Source organism: Cnephaeus nilssonii, assembly GCF_951640355.1.
Source record: "Cnephaeus nilssonii genome assembly, chromosome: 5".
In the NCBI taxonomy this organism is placed as follows: domain Eukaryota; kingdom Metazoa; phylum Chordata; class Mammalia; order Chiroptera; family Vespertilionidae; genus Cnephaeus; species Cnephaeus nilssonii.
In genome coordinates, this window is record NC_137076.1 from 41,530,381 (window position 1) to 41,545,987 (window position 15,607).

At 37.6% G+C, this 15,607-nt stretch overlaps 1 protein-coding gene across 3 annotated transcripts in view; it reads left to right on the forward strand.

Moving 5' to 3' along the window:
* LOC307100199 (putative ATP-dependent RNA helicase DDX60) overlaps positions 1–15,607 on the forward strand; it is a 105,612-nt gene that overhangs the window by 70,567 nt on the left and 19,438 nt on the right. For 2 of the 3 annotated variants that reach the window (XM_079772559.1, XM_079772561.1), the window contains 5 exons: positions 4,518–4,622; positions 6,319–6,519; positions 9,516–9,620; positions 9,886–10,027; positions 12,207–12,328. In XM_079772559.1, the coding sequence (XP_079628685.1) occupies positions 4,518–4,622; positions 6,319–6,519; positions 9,516–9,620; positions 9,886–10,027; positions 12,207–12,328 (675 nt within the window). The remainder of the gene's footprint in view (positions 1–4,517; positions 4,623–6,318; positions 6,520–9,515; positions 9,621–9,885; positions 10,028–12,206; positions 12,329–15,607) is intronic. The other variant, XM_079772560.1, reaches the window with a different exon arrangement.

Below are 15,607 nucleotides of genomic sequence, written 5' to 3' on the forward strand. Positions count from 1 at the left end.
TACTATAATTAAATTACCTATGCTGATCTTAGAACAACCTCTTGCTTCTTCATTCATAGTATCTAGGGAATTTTGTCAGCTGTTCATATAATTTTAGCTATAGACACTCTCTCATGGGCTTGGACAACATTTTTGATGGTGCTTTAATCAGATCTTTTCTCAAAATAGCTAAAAGAAGAGCAAGAATGTATCGCTTCCTCACGGCCCACTGCATATCTTGGCAGAGTTCTTAGATGTGACACTCCTAAATGCTCTCTTATCACTGACAGTGGACAAGAGGAAGATTTCCTGAAATAGCTTGTAAACCAAACCATTGTTATGTTTTATTTATGTCCCATGAAATGCATGGGGATAGTCTGGATAAATTCACAAAGAGGGTTTGTAAAATTACCTAGTAATTTAGATCTTTAATAATATATATTTTTATGTTTTTTAATTAATAAATCTTTATTGTTCCCCATAGCTCCCCTCCACCTGATTCCCCACCCCACCCCCTTAGCCCCCACCACTGTCTTCATCCATAGGTGTAAGATTTTTGTCCAATCTCTTCCCGCACCCTCAGACCCCCTTCCCCCTGAGAATTGTCAGTCCACTCCCTTTCTATGTCCCTGATTCTATTATCTTCACCAGTCCATTCTGTTCTTCAGATTTTTTATTCACTTTATTTTTAGATTCACTTGTTGGTAAGTATGTATTTGATGTCCTTTTGTTGTTCATAATTTTTATCTTTACCTTTTTCTTCTTCTTCCTCTTCTTAAAGAATACCCTTCAGCATTTCATGTAATCCTGGTTTGGTGGTGATGAACTCCATTAGTTTTTTTCTTTTCTGTGAGGCTCTTTATCTGACCTTCAATTCTGAATGATAGCTTTGCTGGGTAGAGTAATCTTGGATGTAGGTTCTTGCTGTTCATCACTTTGAATGTATCTTGCCACTTCCTTCTGGCCTGCATAGTTTCTGTTGAGAAATCAGCTGACAGTCGTATGGGTACTCCCTTGTAGGTAACTAACTGTTTTTCTCCTGCTGCTTTCAAGATTCTCTCTTTGTCTTTTGCCCTTGGCATTTTAATTATGATGTGTCTTGGTGTGGTCCTCTTTGGATTCCTCTTGTTTGGGGTTCTGTGCGCTTCCTGAACTTCTAAGTCTTATTTCTTTCACCAGGTAGGGAAAGTTTTCTGTCATTATTTCTTGTAATAGGTTTTCAATATTTTGCTCTCTCTCTTCTTCTGGCACCCCTAAAATTCGGATGTTGGTATGCTTAAAGTTGTCCCAGAGGCTCCTTACACTAGCTTCATATTTTTGGATTCTTTTTTCTTTTTGTTTTTCTGGTTGGGTGTTTTTTGTTTCCTCATATTTCAGATCTTTGGTTTGATTCTTGGGGTACGTTGATCTACAGTTGAGTTTCTGTATATTCTTTATTTCAGACAGGGTATGCTTAATATCTGACTGGTCCTTTTCCATTTTTTTGGCATTCTCATTAAGGTTCTTGAAGGTCTCTTCAAGTTTCTCAGTGGTTTTTAGAAGATTCTTGAGTAACCTTATAAATGTGGTTTTGAACTCTGTGTCATCCAGTAGTTTGCTTTCCTCCATTTCTTTCATTCGTGACATGTTTCTTTGTCCCCGCATTTTGGCTGCTTCCCTGTGTTGATGGAGTGGCTTTGTGTGGTAGGTGACCTATAGGGGCCAGTAGCTCAGCCTCCCCTATCACCTGAGGTGGACACTCTTGGTACACCCCTTTGTGGGCTGAGTGCAGTCTCGGTGTAGTTAAGCCTTGATTGCTGTTGGTACACTGGGAGGAATTGACCTCCAGGCCAATTGGCTGTGAGGACCCGCTGTGTCTATAATGGAAGAACTGCTGCACTGGAGACACGCTTATGGTGCAGGCCTTGTTTCAGTGGGGCTTTGGTGCTCACTGAGTCCGCCTACTGAATGTGTCACTTATGGATGTGAGGAGTTGAAATCTGGTGTCTCACACTGACCACTAGGTACACTGGCTCCTGGATCTCCAATGGGGTGCAGTTCAGCTACTGTCTGAGGCCACCCTGCAGGAGCTACAGCGAGAACCACAGTCCTCTCCTTCCTGCTTGGAGCTTGGAGGCTTTGGAGCTGTCTGAACCGGGTTGCAAGTTTGCTAGGTTAAACTGAGATAGGGAAGGCCATTCATATGCAAAAGCCGCTGTTTGGAGCTTGGGTGTGTTTGTAAGTTGTGTGGGGCGGAGTCTCAGGGCATCACATGGCTAGGGTGTGGCAAACAGCAATGGCTGCCAGCTAGTCATCCCCGCGCCTCTGACCACGCCCCCGTGTCCCACGCCCCAGCGCAGCAAGCAATTATTCCTGTGCGCAGCTCTGCAAGCAAGCCACCCTCACTTTCTGACCCGATGGCAGACAGTCCAGCTTCTCCCCATAGGAGTTTGGGTCCCCCGCGTCTCCCCAGAAAGTAGATTTCAGAGAAATCAGGTGCTTGTCATACTTCGGGTTGAAGAAAACAACACCCGTCACCAGCCAGGATCTGCCACCAGCCCGGATCCCGCGCCTCCGTTACCACAGCTTTTCAGCGCTTGTGCCCTGAATGCTCTTTTCTCTTTCCTTCTAGTTGTGGAACTGTCACTCAGCCAGCTTTCCTGTGGTTCTGGGTGATAGACGTTTTGTCTTTTAGTTGTAGTTTTGAAATTGTTGTATAAGGCAACAGTTTAGGTGTTTATCTACGCCACCATCTTCCTTTAATAATATTTTAAAATAGAGCCTTTTCCAAGTTATCCATATTAAATTTTTTGTAGGATGTTCAATGTGTGTGTGTGTGTGTGTGTGTGTGTGTGTGTGTGTGTGTGTGTGTGAGGGGTATTGGAGAAAGAAAGATTGAGCTTGAGATTGATTTTCCTACTCTGGGTATCTTTTAATTTTAATAAATAAATGTGAGGAAAATTCTGACACCATAATTAAAGGGTATATCTGTAGTCTGGAAATAATCTCAAAATATATCATTAACAACTTTGCTTAGCTTTTATCTTAAATAATAACAAGTTATTTACATATTTTAAAAATTAATAATGGGACAAACTTTCCTGCATCATTATGAATTGAGGGAGAGAGGCACACCTATTTGCATCAGCATATCCTATCTAAAATAGTACCTGTTTTTTTCTAATTTCTTTATTGATTAAGATATTACATATGTCTTCTTATCCTCCCATTACCCCCCATCCCTCACACTCATGCCCTCATCCCCCTGTTGTCTGTGTCTATTGGTTAGTACCTGTCAAATAGTAGTTGTTAGATCATGATAGAAAAGTGATATGGCAATAATGATAGCTTTGCTACAAAGAACACGCTTTTAAAAAAATATATTTCATTGATTTTTTTACAGAGAGGAAGGGAGAGGGGTAGAGAGTCAGAAACATTGATGAGAGAGAAACATCAGCCAGCTGCCTCCTGCACACTCCCTACTGGGGATGTGCCCGCAACCAAGGTACATGCCCTTGACCGGAATCGAACGTGGTACTCTTCAGTCCTCAGGCCAATGCTCTATCCACTGAGCAAAACCAGTTAGGGCGAAAGAACACATTTTTTAAAAGGCATTTATTCTATTATATGTAATGTTCTAGTATATGTAATAAATTACATTTATTCTAAATGTAATGTTCCTACCTTTTTCATTTTTATTATTATTAAATACTTTGTTGCATTTTGACAGATGTATAAATCTGTTACAGAATAGAGAAAATTACCTCATATACATAACTATTAACCATGACACATATATGATAATCAATATAAAGAGAGAGGGCAATTAGAAATATCCTGCAAGATATGAAAAAAAATAAGCCAAAGTGAATCATGTAGTAAACTTTAAAGTTTTCACTACTCCTTTTCTGGTCAGTTGTCATGGCAATTCAGGGAAGAAGTGGAACTTTACTTTGCTCTTAGATTTGTTAATGCATAGAAATAACCTTCACAATGAAGTAAGGTTACAAATAAACTTCACAAATAAACTTCGTGATGAAGTAAGCAGTTGCCCAGGGTTTGAAAAAAATATTACATTCTCACAGGGACATTCCCTTTCTATTCTAATCATTTGTTAAAAAATATTTACTGAACAATTCTCATGTGCCAGGTCCTCACTGTGGGGAAACAATGCTGAATGGGGCTTGGAGTCTGGCACAGGCAAAGTAAACAAAAAATAATACTTGAGGTAGTGATTAATGCTATGAAGAGAAATACTGTAGGACTGGGCAAGAAATAATGATGACAGGGGTGGTTATTTTGAATATGGTAGGCCATACATTTCTCTTTGCTATTTGAGCAGAGAACTGAATAAACCAGATAAAAGACCATTTGGAAAAGAATATTGTATGCCCAGCAAAGAGTGACTGGTATGTTGGCCCTGAGCTGGGAATGTGCTTGATATGTTTGTGGTATAGCAAGAACACCACTATGGCTTAATTGAAGTTCAAAATTCAGTAACTATATGGCATTTTATAGAAATCTTATTTTATGAGGTAATTGCTTTATTCTCTTTCTAGGTGGTGACAGCTACCGGGACACTTGCTTTAGGAATCAATATGCCTTGTAAATCTGTGGTTTTTGCTCAAAACTCAGTGTATCTGGATGCTTTAAATTACAGACAGGTATTGTGATCTGCATTAATTCTCTATTGCATTACTAAAATATGGCCATAAAATAAAGAAAATATGAGCCTTTAGTTTACCAACATGCTGGCACACCTTGATGTTTAGGCATGCTGGCCTGTCATTTTTAGCTGTGGTATAATGAAAAGCTCATGAGTTGGGGGTTATGTGACCATCACTATCCAGTCATGTGACCTCAGGTGAGATATGCAAACTGCGGGATCCTTCTTATCTCCAGAATAGGAATAATAATTATTATCCCATAGCATTTGCAAGAATTTAAATGAAGTGACTTATAGGGAAGATACATAGTGAAAGTGTCTGTGAGCATTTTCTTGTTCAGTCCCTGTGCACATGACATTGTTCCTGAATTTCACTTTTCCTTACTCAGATATGTCCTGCATGTGGTATAGTTTGTTTTCATGTGGTTTCCCAGCTCAGGAACATTTGATGAATATTTTTTGCTGGAGGTGTCAAATTTAGATATATCAGCCAATATTCAAAATTTTATCTAAGTGCCCCCATCCCTTTCTCTCTAAACACTTCTTTTAAAAAAAGATGTTGATTGATTTATTGATTGGTTGATTTCAGAGAGCAAGGGAGAAGGAGAGAAAGAGATAGAAACATCAATGATGAGAATCATTGATCTGCAGCCTCCTGCACACCCCCCAGTAAGAATCAAGCCTGCAACCCAGGCATGTGCTCTGACTGGGAATTGAACCTTCTGGTTTATAGGTTGACAACCAATGAGCCGCACTGGCTGGGCTCTAAATACTTTGTAACCTTTATAGAACCTTGTCCCTTCCCCACCTCCTCCTACGGTACCAACCCCTGTCTTTCCCCACCCCCCCCCCACCCCTGCCCCAAGCTGTGCATGAACTCTCCTCCCATCTCAACTTTGGGAGCCTCATATTTAGGACTCATGAGCCATGGTGTTATGATATTTCAGATAATGAATTTGAAAGTCAAAATGTCAAGGTTTGACTCCTGGATCGCCCAAACGATGTCCTGGGTATATGACTATGGGCAAGTTTCTGATATTCCCCATGTCCCGATTTCTGCATTGTAATATGGGGATAATGAGTCGATTTACCTCATATAGTTGTGAGGTTTGTATAAAAAAAGTTTCCAGGACTTAGCACATTCTAAGCACTTAAAAACCAGAACTAATATAACTTCTGTAAAGAGTTTGTTCTTAACTTGCCTTTTACAAGTAGTGTTTCAGAATTTTACCTCACTCATGTATTTCCTCAACTTGTGCACAATTTTTATGGTGGTTTGTAACTCAGCACACTTGTCTGTGAGAGAGAAAAGGATGAGGAAGGAGGAGATGGGAAGGTAGAGAACTGGTATAAGTTAAGCTGTAAATAAACTTGAAATGAGGATCTGGTCTTCTTGTGTTTTTTTTTTTGGGGGGGGGTTGCTTGCTTGTTTGTTTCTTCTATAGATTATACAATTACCTAGCACAATTTTTGACATGAAATAAGTGCATAATAATGATAAACGTCTGATTTTCAGCTCTATCCCAGCCTTGTTAAATTTCCTAAGGGCTACATAATTGGATTTTACATGAAGTAATTTAATGGTGTCATGTAGGCACAATTTCCTTGTTCCAACCCAAGGTAAAGGCTTGCTTCTAAATGTGATGTTAAAAGTATGTAGATAAATCTTACACTGTTATTCTTTCTGTTTACAGATGTCCGGACGTGCTGGAAGACGAGGTCAAGACCTGCTGGGAGATGTATATTTCTTTGATATTCCATTCCCCAAAATACAAAAACTCATAAAATCCAATGTTCCTGAGCTGAGAGGACAGTTTCCCTTCAGCATAACCCTGGTTCTGCAACTCATGGTCCTGGCTTCGAAGGCAGATGACCCAGAGGACGCCCAGGCAAAGGTACTGTAGCAATAACTTTCCATTTCATCACTCTTTAATGTTTGTACTATCCTGAATAATAAAGAATTGGGAGTGGAGGGTCTATTAGTTTTGTTTGTCTCCTGTATCTATCGTAGAATTTGTAGCTGGATGGGCATTTGGCATCACCTGAGATTATGGTTTTCATGTGTGATAGACATTGTTCTATAGTAGTTGTTAAAGGTGCTGGCTATGGATTTAAAAAGATCTGGGTTAGATTCCTGTTTTCACCATTAGGAACAAAAATATTTTTTATGCTTATTTTATAATAAAAGTCTGTTTTTCATAAAAAAGTAACCCAAGTTCATCAAATAATATTTGGATAATGTGGAAAGTTGAAAGACGAAAAATACACCCATACCTATTCAAAGACAATTACATTATCATTTTGGTCATCATAAAGTCATTTTTCTAGGCATGCATTTTTTGTTTGTTTTTTATTTTTTTTATTTGGTATTTGGTTTTTAACACTATTTTATATTTATATTAAATTGAACTTCAGAACAAGGTTACAGATTTTCCTGAAGGTTTTATTTTTCAGATAAATATTTTCTGTCTAATCCCAGAATGAGAGATTTAAAATTCATAATGAAATAATCTTATTTTCATCTTTGTGAAAGTGCATTGTGAAAGAGACCTGTTGGGTCTGAGTTCCTCAGCCAGGGGCTGGACCTCCTTGGATGTTGGGTCTTAGAAGACGGAGAAGACATGAGAAGTCACAGGCCTATAAGAGCATCTTTATTGCAACCCAAGTGGCCATTGCTGCTAAGGAGCCATTAAACAAAGCAGTTCTTGCCCTAGCTGGTTTGGCTCGGTGAATAGAGCATTGGCTTGTGGATTGAAGGGTTCTGGGTTAGATTCCGATCAAGGGCACATGCCTGGATTGTGGGCTTGATCCCCAGGAGGGGCATGTAGGAGGCATCCAATCAATGATTCTCTCATCATTGATGTTTCTATCTCTCTCTCCCTCTCCCTTCCTCTCTGAAATCAATAAAAATATATTTAAAAAAATTTTTAAAAAGCAGTTCTTGCTAACACAGTAGCAAACACAAAGCAATCCTTGCTAATACAGTAGCAAGCATAGGAATCATCCTAGCAAAACAACCTCACCTCAGCTGGTCAGTAATACATCTTCTTTACAATGAAGCCCCAAACATCGGAGCTGTATAGGAGCCAACCACAGGATGGTCAGTGGCAACTTATATAGAAGCTCAAATAAGCTCAAACAAAATAAACTTTATGCCTAACAGTGACCTCAGTATTTGGGCTATAGAAAGTCACGTTGGTGCAGTGTGTAGCTTGCTGCATCCCTGCTTTTGTAGCTGCATATAGAAAATTAGCCTTGAATACACTGATTAGGATTCCCATGCTCAGAGTGGCCTTGAACATCTGGTATACACTGACTGATTAGGGTTCCCACAGGGCCCTGTCTGCCCTGTATAGTGTATAATGTTGTAGGACATACAATAATACAGTACTTACTTTCTTCCAGAACAATCCAAGAGCTATAAGCTTTTAAACTCAATTTGCATTTATTACCAGATTATTTGGCAGTATCATTCATTCCTGATTATTCTGTTTTATATGTTCTGTTCATTAAAGGATAGATCTGCCACCTAAGAACATGGTAAAACAAGTAATATGAAATCTAATTGAATCCTATATAGTGCTGGTATATGTGCTATGATAGATATGGGTAATGTCTATCATATTTTCTTTTATGTGATGGTCAATCAGGTGAGGCTATTGCCAGAAGAAATGGGCTCTTGAGATGCCAGAGAAAAGCATTTCAGGGACAAAGGTGTGAAAGTTGAAGCACAGTGGCAAGACTTATTGGGGTGGAAAAAAATAATATGCCCTGGGGGATGCAGAGGGCAGGCAGGCTCTAGCAGCAGCTTCCCCAAGGTCCTTGCTGATCTTCTATATTTTTTCTGGGTTTCAGAAACAAGCAGGCTGTCTTTCCAGTTGTCCAACCTGTTTCCTGGGTTTTCCTGGAGCTGTGCTGGGCCCTCTCTCTATCCAATCCCTATCCTGAATCTTGTTGGGTTTTGTGACCTTATCCTATCCAATCCTTTTCCCAGGCTAGACCCCTCCCCTTTATTGTCTCCACTATGGCTCCTACTGTGCATGCCTCTAAGTTCTGCTTCATCATCAGGCTTCTACTGCACATTCGCCCATCCAAGGAATTCCCCCTTACTGCTTATCCCTCCCCCTCTGTAATCCAGTTGTTCCCTGGGGAGATTGGAAAGACAGTCTTTCTGCCTGCTTGGGACTTTGGCCAAGGATGCGCTTATCCCCTGGGTTGTAGGTGAAGCTGTAACTCTCCAGTTAATCAGGCTTAGCCAGTTTTGTTCCCTTTTCCTTTAATACCTAACTCGCTACCTTTGCCAACTAGGCCACAACAGGAGACAAAGGAGAGGCTCAGAAAAACAAAGTAGTATTCTTACAGGTCCTAGTGACAGGAGGCATAGCATGCCATCCAGGACTACATGCAGAACACACCAGGGTGGTCAGGAGGCAGAAGACAGGAGCAGGGGACAGCTTAGGCCACCGCCTTTATGTGAGTTTCCACAGGAAAGGCAAGACAAGTCAGAGTAAACAGTTTAGGATTTGCTAATTTGAATAATTCCAAAGGCATTGGGCTATGTGAGTGACCTCTAACTGCCTAGTCTCTGGCTCTGGGGTGAATTAGGGCAAGAGGAATATTGGCTTGGTGTGTGAGTTAGGCAAGGGAGTAGTTGGGGTATGAACTTGAGTGTGGCTGGTTTGCATAGAAGAGGCATGCTTTTAGGCAAGTTGTTATCTTTATGTATTACTAGACCTGGGAGGGTTGGTCTTTCCCCAGCCAGGCTGGTTTTTTAAGATGTCAAAACATCATAATATACAGAACAATTTAAAAAATTGTGTTACACCTGTATTATTTACAAATCTATCTTGTATTACCAACATGGGGTGACTTCAGGTATTCTTCTTTAAAGGTGCTGTCAGTACTAAAGCATTCACTGCTGTCCTTCAAACGGCCCAAAACCATGGAGATGTTAAAACTTTACTTCTTATTTTCCTTGCAGTTCCTGGTGAAAGAGGTATGATGGTACTTCTTTTTGTGACATAAGATTGCTACCATCTCTATTTCTTATCATGATGAACTAATTGTAACCTTTAGAATGTTATATCTAATGATTAACACTACTTTTAATTTATATAATTATCAACACTGGGCCAGGTAATGATTACCAATCTCTCTTATATTAGCATTAATTACTATTTTAAACTGGCACTTGATACATTACTTATGATTAATAAAAATGGTGAATTGAGTCAAACCAATAGATTATATTTGTTTTTTAGGGCTATTTAGATCAAGAAGGTAATCCAATGGGTTTTGCTGGACTTGTATCACATTTGCATTATCACGAGCCTTCTAATCTTGTTTTTGTCAGTTTTCTTGTAAGTGGCCTTTTCCATAATCTCTGTCAGCCAACCCAGAAAGGTAAGCTTGTTGTTTCTTGTTTATAGTCTAAAATTAGCAATAGAGGCTATAGTGAAGTTAGTATTTCAGGAATATTTTTTTCTACAAATAAAATAAAAGGTAATATTCAGATAATTTAGAGATACCAAATTAGGTAAAATAAACTTTTACATACCTACTAATATAGATTATATGTAGGTATATTTTGTGATACCTATTTTAAAATGTCAACTTCTTACTAACTTCAGTGATTCCTTGACTCCAGGATTTAAAACACATTAAATAATATATAATATTTTCATAAACATTTTCTTTTAATTAAATTTAGTATATTCTCATCACAGAAAAAGGATGAGAATATTTTTCTCAAGCATTATGTTAAACATATTTGCTATTATTTATGAATATTTTCCCAATCTTTTTTCTTTGAATATAACTATACTGTATTTAAATAGCTGGTAGCATATTAATTGCATAATATAGAATCTTATTTTCACCCTGTTTGTTTTTGCCAATATTATATTAATTTTTGTTAATTCCATTTGCAATGCCTGTGTAATAATATTACATTTAATACAATGTTTGATTTTTATAATTAAATAGATCCCCTAACCAGTGTCCTTGAGAGAAATGTTTCCCACTTTGTATTTAAATTTTTTAGACTTCCTAATAACTGGTGAAATCTGCCTTTTTCAGCATTACTTTGTCTTTTATCATTAATTGATAGAAATACTCTATTTTGCACAATGATTCTAGTTAATATATTCTGAACATGCATTGTTTGGTGAAACTGTCCTCCCAAAGGCTCTGTGAAAGGAGAAATAATTTCATGTTACAGGATGTGCAGTTTATGTTTATTACTATGTTTGTATGTGGAGAGGGCAGTGTATGTATGTGGTTACAAACATGGAGATAGAAAATTTGGTAACTTCATAAGGTAGATAACATGGCTATCACTATTTTGTAAATGAGGAAACTGAGGCACAGAGAAGTTAAATAAATTGCCATGGTCACAAATTTTTAGTGTCGGAGCCAAGACTCAAATATAAGTAGTCTGCCTCCAGAGCCCAAGTTATTAACTTAGCACCTTTTAAACCACTATAATATAATTCTCATGTGTTGTGATGGACTGAAAGTAAGTCAAGTTGACCATCCTATCCTATATAATAGCCTATATAATAAAGAGCTAATATGCAAATGGTCGTTCCGCCCTTGCATCAGGGCTGGGGGACCTGAGACCATGCTCCCTGCCCTGGCGCTGGGGCCGGGAGACCTGAGTCTGTGCCCCCAACCCCGGTGCTGGGCCCGGGGACCTGAAGCAGTATCCCCTGCCTGGTGGGGCTTGACAGGGGACCTGAGGCCATGCTCCCCACCTGGTACCAGGCCAGGGAACCTAAGGCTGTGCCCCCGCCCAACTGGGCTTGATGGGGGACCTGAGGCTGTGCCCCCAGCCCAGCACTGGTCTGGGGGACTTGAGGCTGCTCCTCCCGCCCTGTGAGGCTTGACAGGGGTAGGGCCAGCCGGATCTGGGTCTCCTGCGATTTCGAGGTGCACGTGGGTGGGCGGGAACTTGACTCTGGGTCCCATGGCATGCCCCAGACTCTGATAGGAGGGATATTTTCATATACATTTTACCAATTTTCTTTCATCTCTTACACTTTTATTATAGAGAAAGGGCAAATAGCAATATTAAAATATTTCCTCTAATTAATTCCCTTTTAATGTGCATAAATTTTGTGCCCTGGGCCACTAGTATCTTAATGTGAATGACAGAAAGATAAGGTAGAGAGAGGTTATTTGTGGGATGAATTTTGTAAAGCCTTAAGTGCTAGGCTAAGGAGATTGGGTTGTGTTTATGATACACTGAGATATAATCGGAGATTGTTGAATAGGTGAGAGATGTGATCATAAAATGCTTTAGGAACACTGATCATAGACTGAAAAGGGAAGAATCCAGGCAAGGTGATAAGACAATTTGTGGTTAGAATAACTAAAGTCCCAAGTTGAGTGGGAGTAGCAAAAATAAAAAAGAAGGCATAGACATATAATTTCCAGAGATAGAATCATTCCTTAGTTGCTGTATTCATTAAAATTTTTAATTTACATGAAATGAAATGCAAAATAATATTCAATTTAAACATTAAATATAGTATTAACATACTTTTTTACATTTGTTAACAAAATGCTTTGTTTTATGTAGGCTCAAAATATTTTTCTCAAGATGTTATGGAAAAGCTTGTGTTGGTGTTGGCAAATCTGTTTGGAAGAAGATATATTCCAGCAAAGTTCCAAGAAAGTACTGTCAAGTTTTATCAATCAAAGGTAAAATTTATTATTCTGATAACACTAAATATTTAAGATCAATAAATCCTACCATAAATGATTCAGCAGCAGCAGAATTTTATTAAGTGTAGGATTCAATTGTTTTATATACAAACTAGTGGCCTGGTGCACGAATTCATGCACATTAAAAGGGAATTAATTAGAAGAAATATTTTAATATTGCTATTTGCCCTTTCTCTATAATAGAAGTGTCAGAGATGAAAGACAATTAGTAAAATATATATGAAAAGAATATATAAATTTATTAATAATTAAACAATAACATGATATTAAAACAATAACGACATGATATAAAAACATGATATAAAAACAACAAAAACATGATATAATAACAACATTGGTATAAACAGTGACCGATAAATTGATTAAACTTATTCTAATATCTCCCTGTATACCACATTAAGAGTAAAAACATTTGCAGAGTGCTTGACTAATTTCCCTTGTGATGAAGTATTTACAACTTTAATATCACACACTCTTAAACTTTAGAGAAAACAAAATTATAAACATAGCTATAACTGACCATGTCCGAAAAGGCTTTAGGAAGGAATATTCCTACTCTGTCTACTGTTTGTCCTTGTGATTTATTAATAGTCATCACAAATGTCTGAGTCCAGGGTGTGGGTGAACCAGATTCGGGGCTGTCAGGACCCCAGCAGCAAGGTCTGGATCACTGCACATCATAGCTACCAGCTGGTCATCTGGTTATTCTGGTCGTTCCGGTCATTCAGTTGTAATGGTCTCTTAGGCTTTTATATATATAGATAACTTGTTCTTTCTGTAATCATTGTCATATTTTTAATTCAACTATTTTATGTATAAATAATTTTTCTTTCTGTAATTCATAAATTTCCTCCTATAAATCTATCAAAAGCTTGAATACCTTGAGGAAAATATAGGATAAAAATGTTTACTCATGTTTTCTATTTGAAAGTGCCAAATTATAGTATTTAGTGGCCAAAAGAAAAAATGTAGGTTATTGTACATTAAGTGAACTAATAATTCCTGTCATAGAATCTACAGTTCTCTTAGGATTTTTTTTTTAACCTGGAAGTAGGTCTGTGGACAGGAAGTATATGTTGTGAGCTAGAAAGTCCTTCCTGGAGAAGAGATCAGAATAGTCATCTAAGAAATCATTTCTTGACTCACATAGACTAAAAACAGGAAAACCCTTTTGCAATTTTATTTGCAACATTTTCTTGACCATGATTTCCTATAATTAATTCAACATTAAATACTATGAATAATGTACTTTACTAGTATCTGAGAAAGTGAGATAGGCTGGTTATACTGCATAACTTTAGTAAAACATAAGAGTTCATCTACATTGTCTAACCACCAATGTCAAATTACAAATCATATGCCTCACAGAATGTTCTCTAGACCAGTGAACACATCTTTAGGCATTGACCTATATTAGCTTCACATTTTTATAATCACAAGTACATCTTAAAACTATTACTTAATATTTTGTTTAAATAAATAGTTAACATAAAATAAAATTCAGTATCTCTTTTCTTATAAAAAGTCATCATAAAAATACCATAAAATATGATTTTGCGTAGAGGTCTCCTCTGTCTCTCTCTTTTTTGCTTAAATATTATTGTAAATTTGTGCACTTTTAGGTAGATGACCATCACTCCTATTGTAAGGGAGAGCTGTGAGCATAATGAGGATTAGACTGGCTAAAATGATAAAATGCCAAGAACTTATCCAAGGTGTGATAGGAATCTCCAACTAGGATTTTTCTTCCAAAGAATTTCTCTATTCTAGAAATGAGTTGAAAATAGTATTTAGCATATGCAGAGAGCCTCTGCTATGCCATAAAGAAGCAAATAAAACATACACACAAAACAAAAATAACCAACCAATAAAGCTATTAGTAATCACATGGGGCTGGAGCGACAGACTAGAAACTTGAAAAACTTGGTGAGTTTTAAACACCGAACATTTATGGAGTACCAGATCTTCATGAAATGTTGGGGCACTGAACCAACTTTTTTGTAGTCTTATAGCATTTCTTAAATGAAAACCCATTGGAGGGAAGGGTTTGACATTTATTTATTTGTTTGTATCCCTTCAAGATATATTTGCAGCCATTTAGGGCTGTAAGATATAATAGTAAGTTAGGGAAGCGGTGGATTTTTGGCAGTCTTTTAGGGCTGAGAAGACTGAGAGTGATCAGCCTCATACTAAAATCCTAAGAGGACCGTGATGTAAAAACAGAGATAAATCAGATAATGACTGAGGCTTATTATTAAAACTGTAAAAAAGAACCAACCCACTTCAATCTATACTTGTACTGAAGTGATCACACCTTCATTCACTTGGTCCAGTGGTCAGCAAACTCATTAGTCAATAGAGCCAAATATCAACAGTACAATGATTGAAATTTCTTTTGAGAGCCAAATTTTTTAAACTTAAACTATGTAGGTAGGTACATTGTTATTAACTTAATTAGGGTACTCCTAAACTGGCCTTTGCTAAAAACTCAAGGAGACAAAGAGCCGCATGTGGCTCACAAGCCACAGTTTGCCGACCACTGACTTGGTCAAACAGAAAAGTGGGAGAACTCATTCTGGTGGAAGATAACATCATTTAAAGCCTTTCATGTCCTCCTAAAAACATTTTTCTGGGGTAAAAAGTAAACACCAAAAAAATCCCCAAAATGAAAAAACACACACAACTGAGTAAGCAAGAATATATGACCAATTTACCAGGAAGAAAAGCAGACAATAGTAGTAGACACACAGATGATCCAGATACTGGAGTTAAGATAAAAGGATTTTAAGTATGATTAATATGTTCAAGAAAATAAGGGAAGAGATAGCTAAAAGTGGTGAAAGGATGGAGAATTTCACCAAATAATTAATGGACATTACAGAATTGAAAAAATATAATATCTGATTAGAATATATATATCAGAAGTCAGAATCAGTGAGTTGATAGACCACTGAATAGATAGTATTCAAACTATAGCACCAGGATAAAAAAAGTGAAAATAAAAGCAGATAGCATAAGGGACATGTGAATCATACTCAAAAGGGTTAATGTTATATATGAGACATCCTAGAAGAAGATGAAGGAGAAAAATGTTGGGAAAGTATTCAGAACTAATAGCTGGGAGTTTTCTGAAGCTGATGAAAGATAGCCCTCCATAGTTTCAAAAGTGTAGTCAACTTCAAGAAAGATAAATATAAATAAGCATTAAATGAATACTAATGGAAATTAAAAACAGACAATCATAGATCAGCTAGA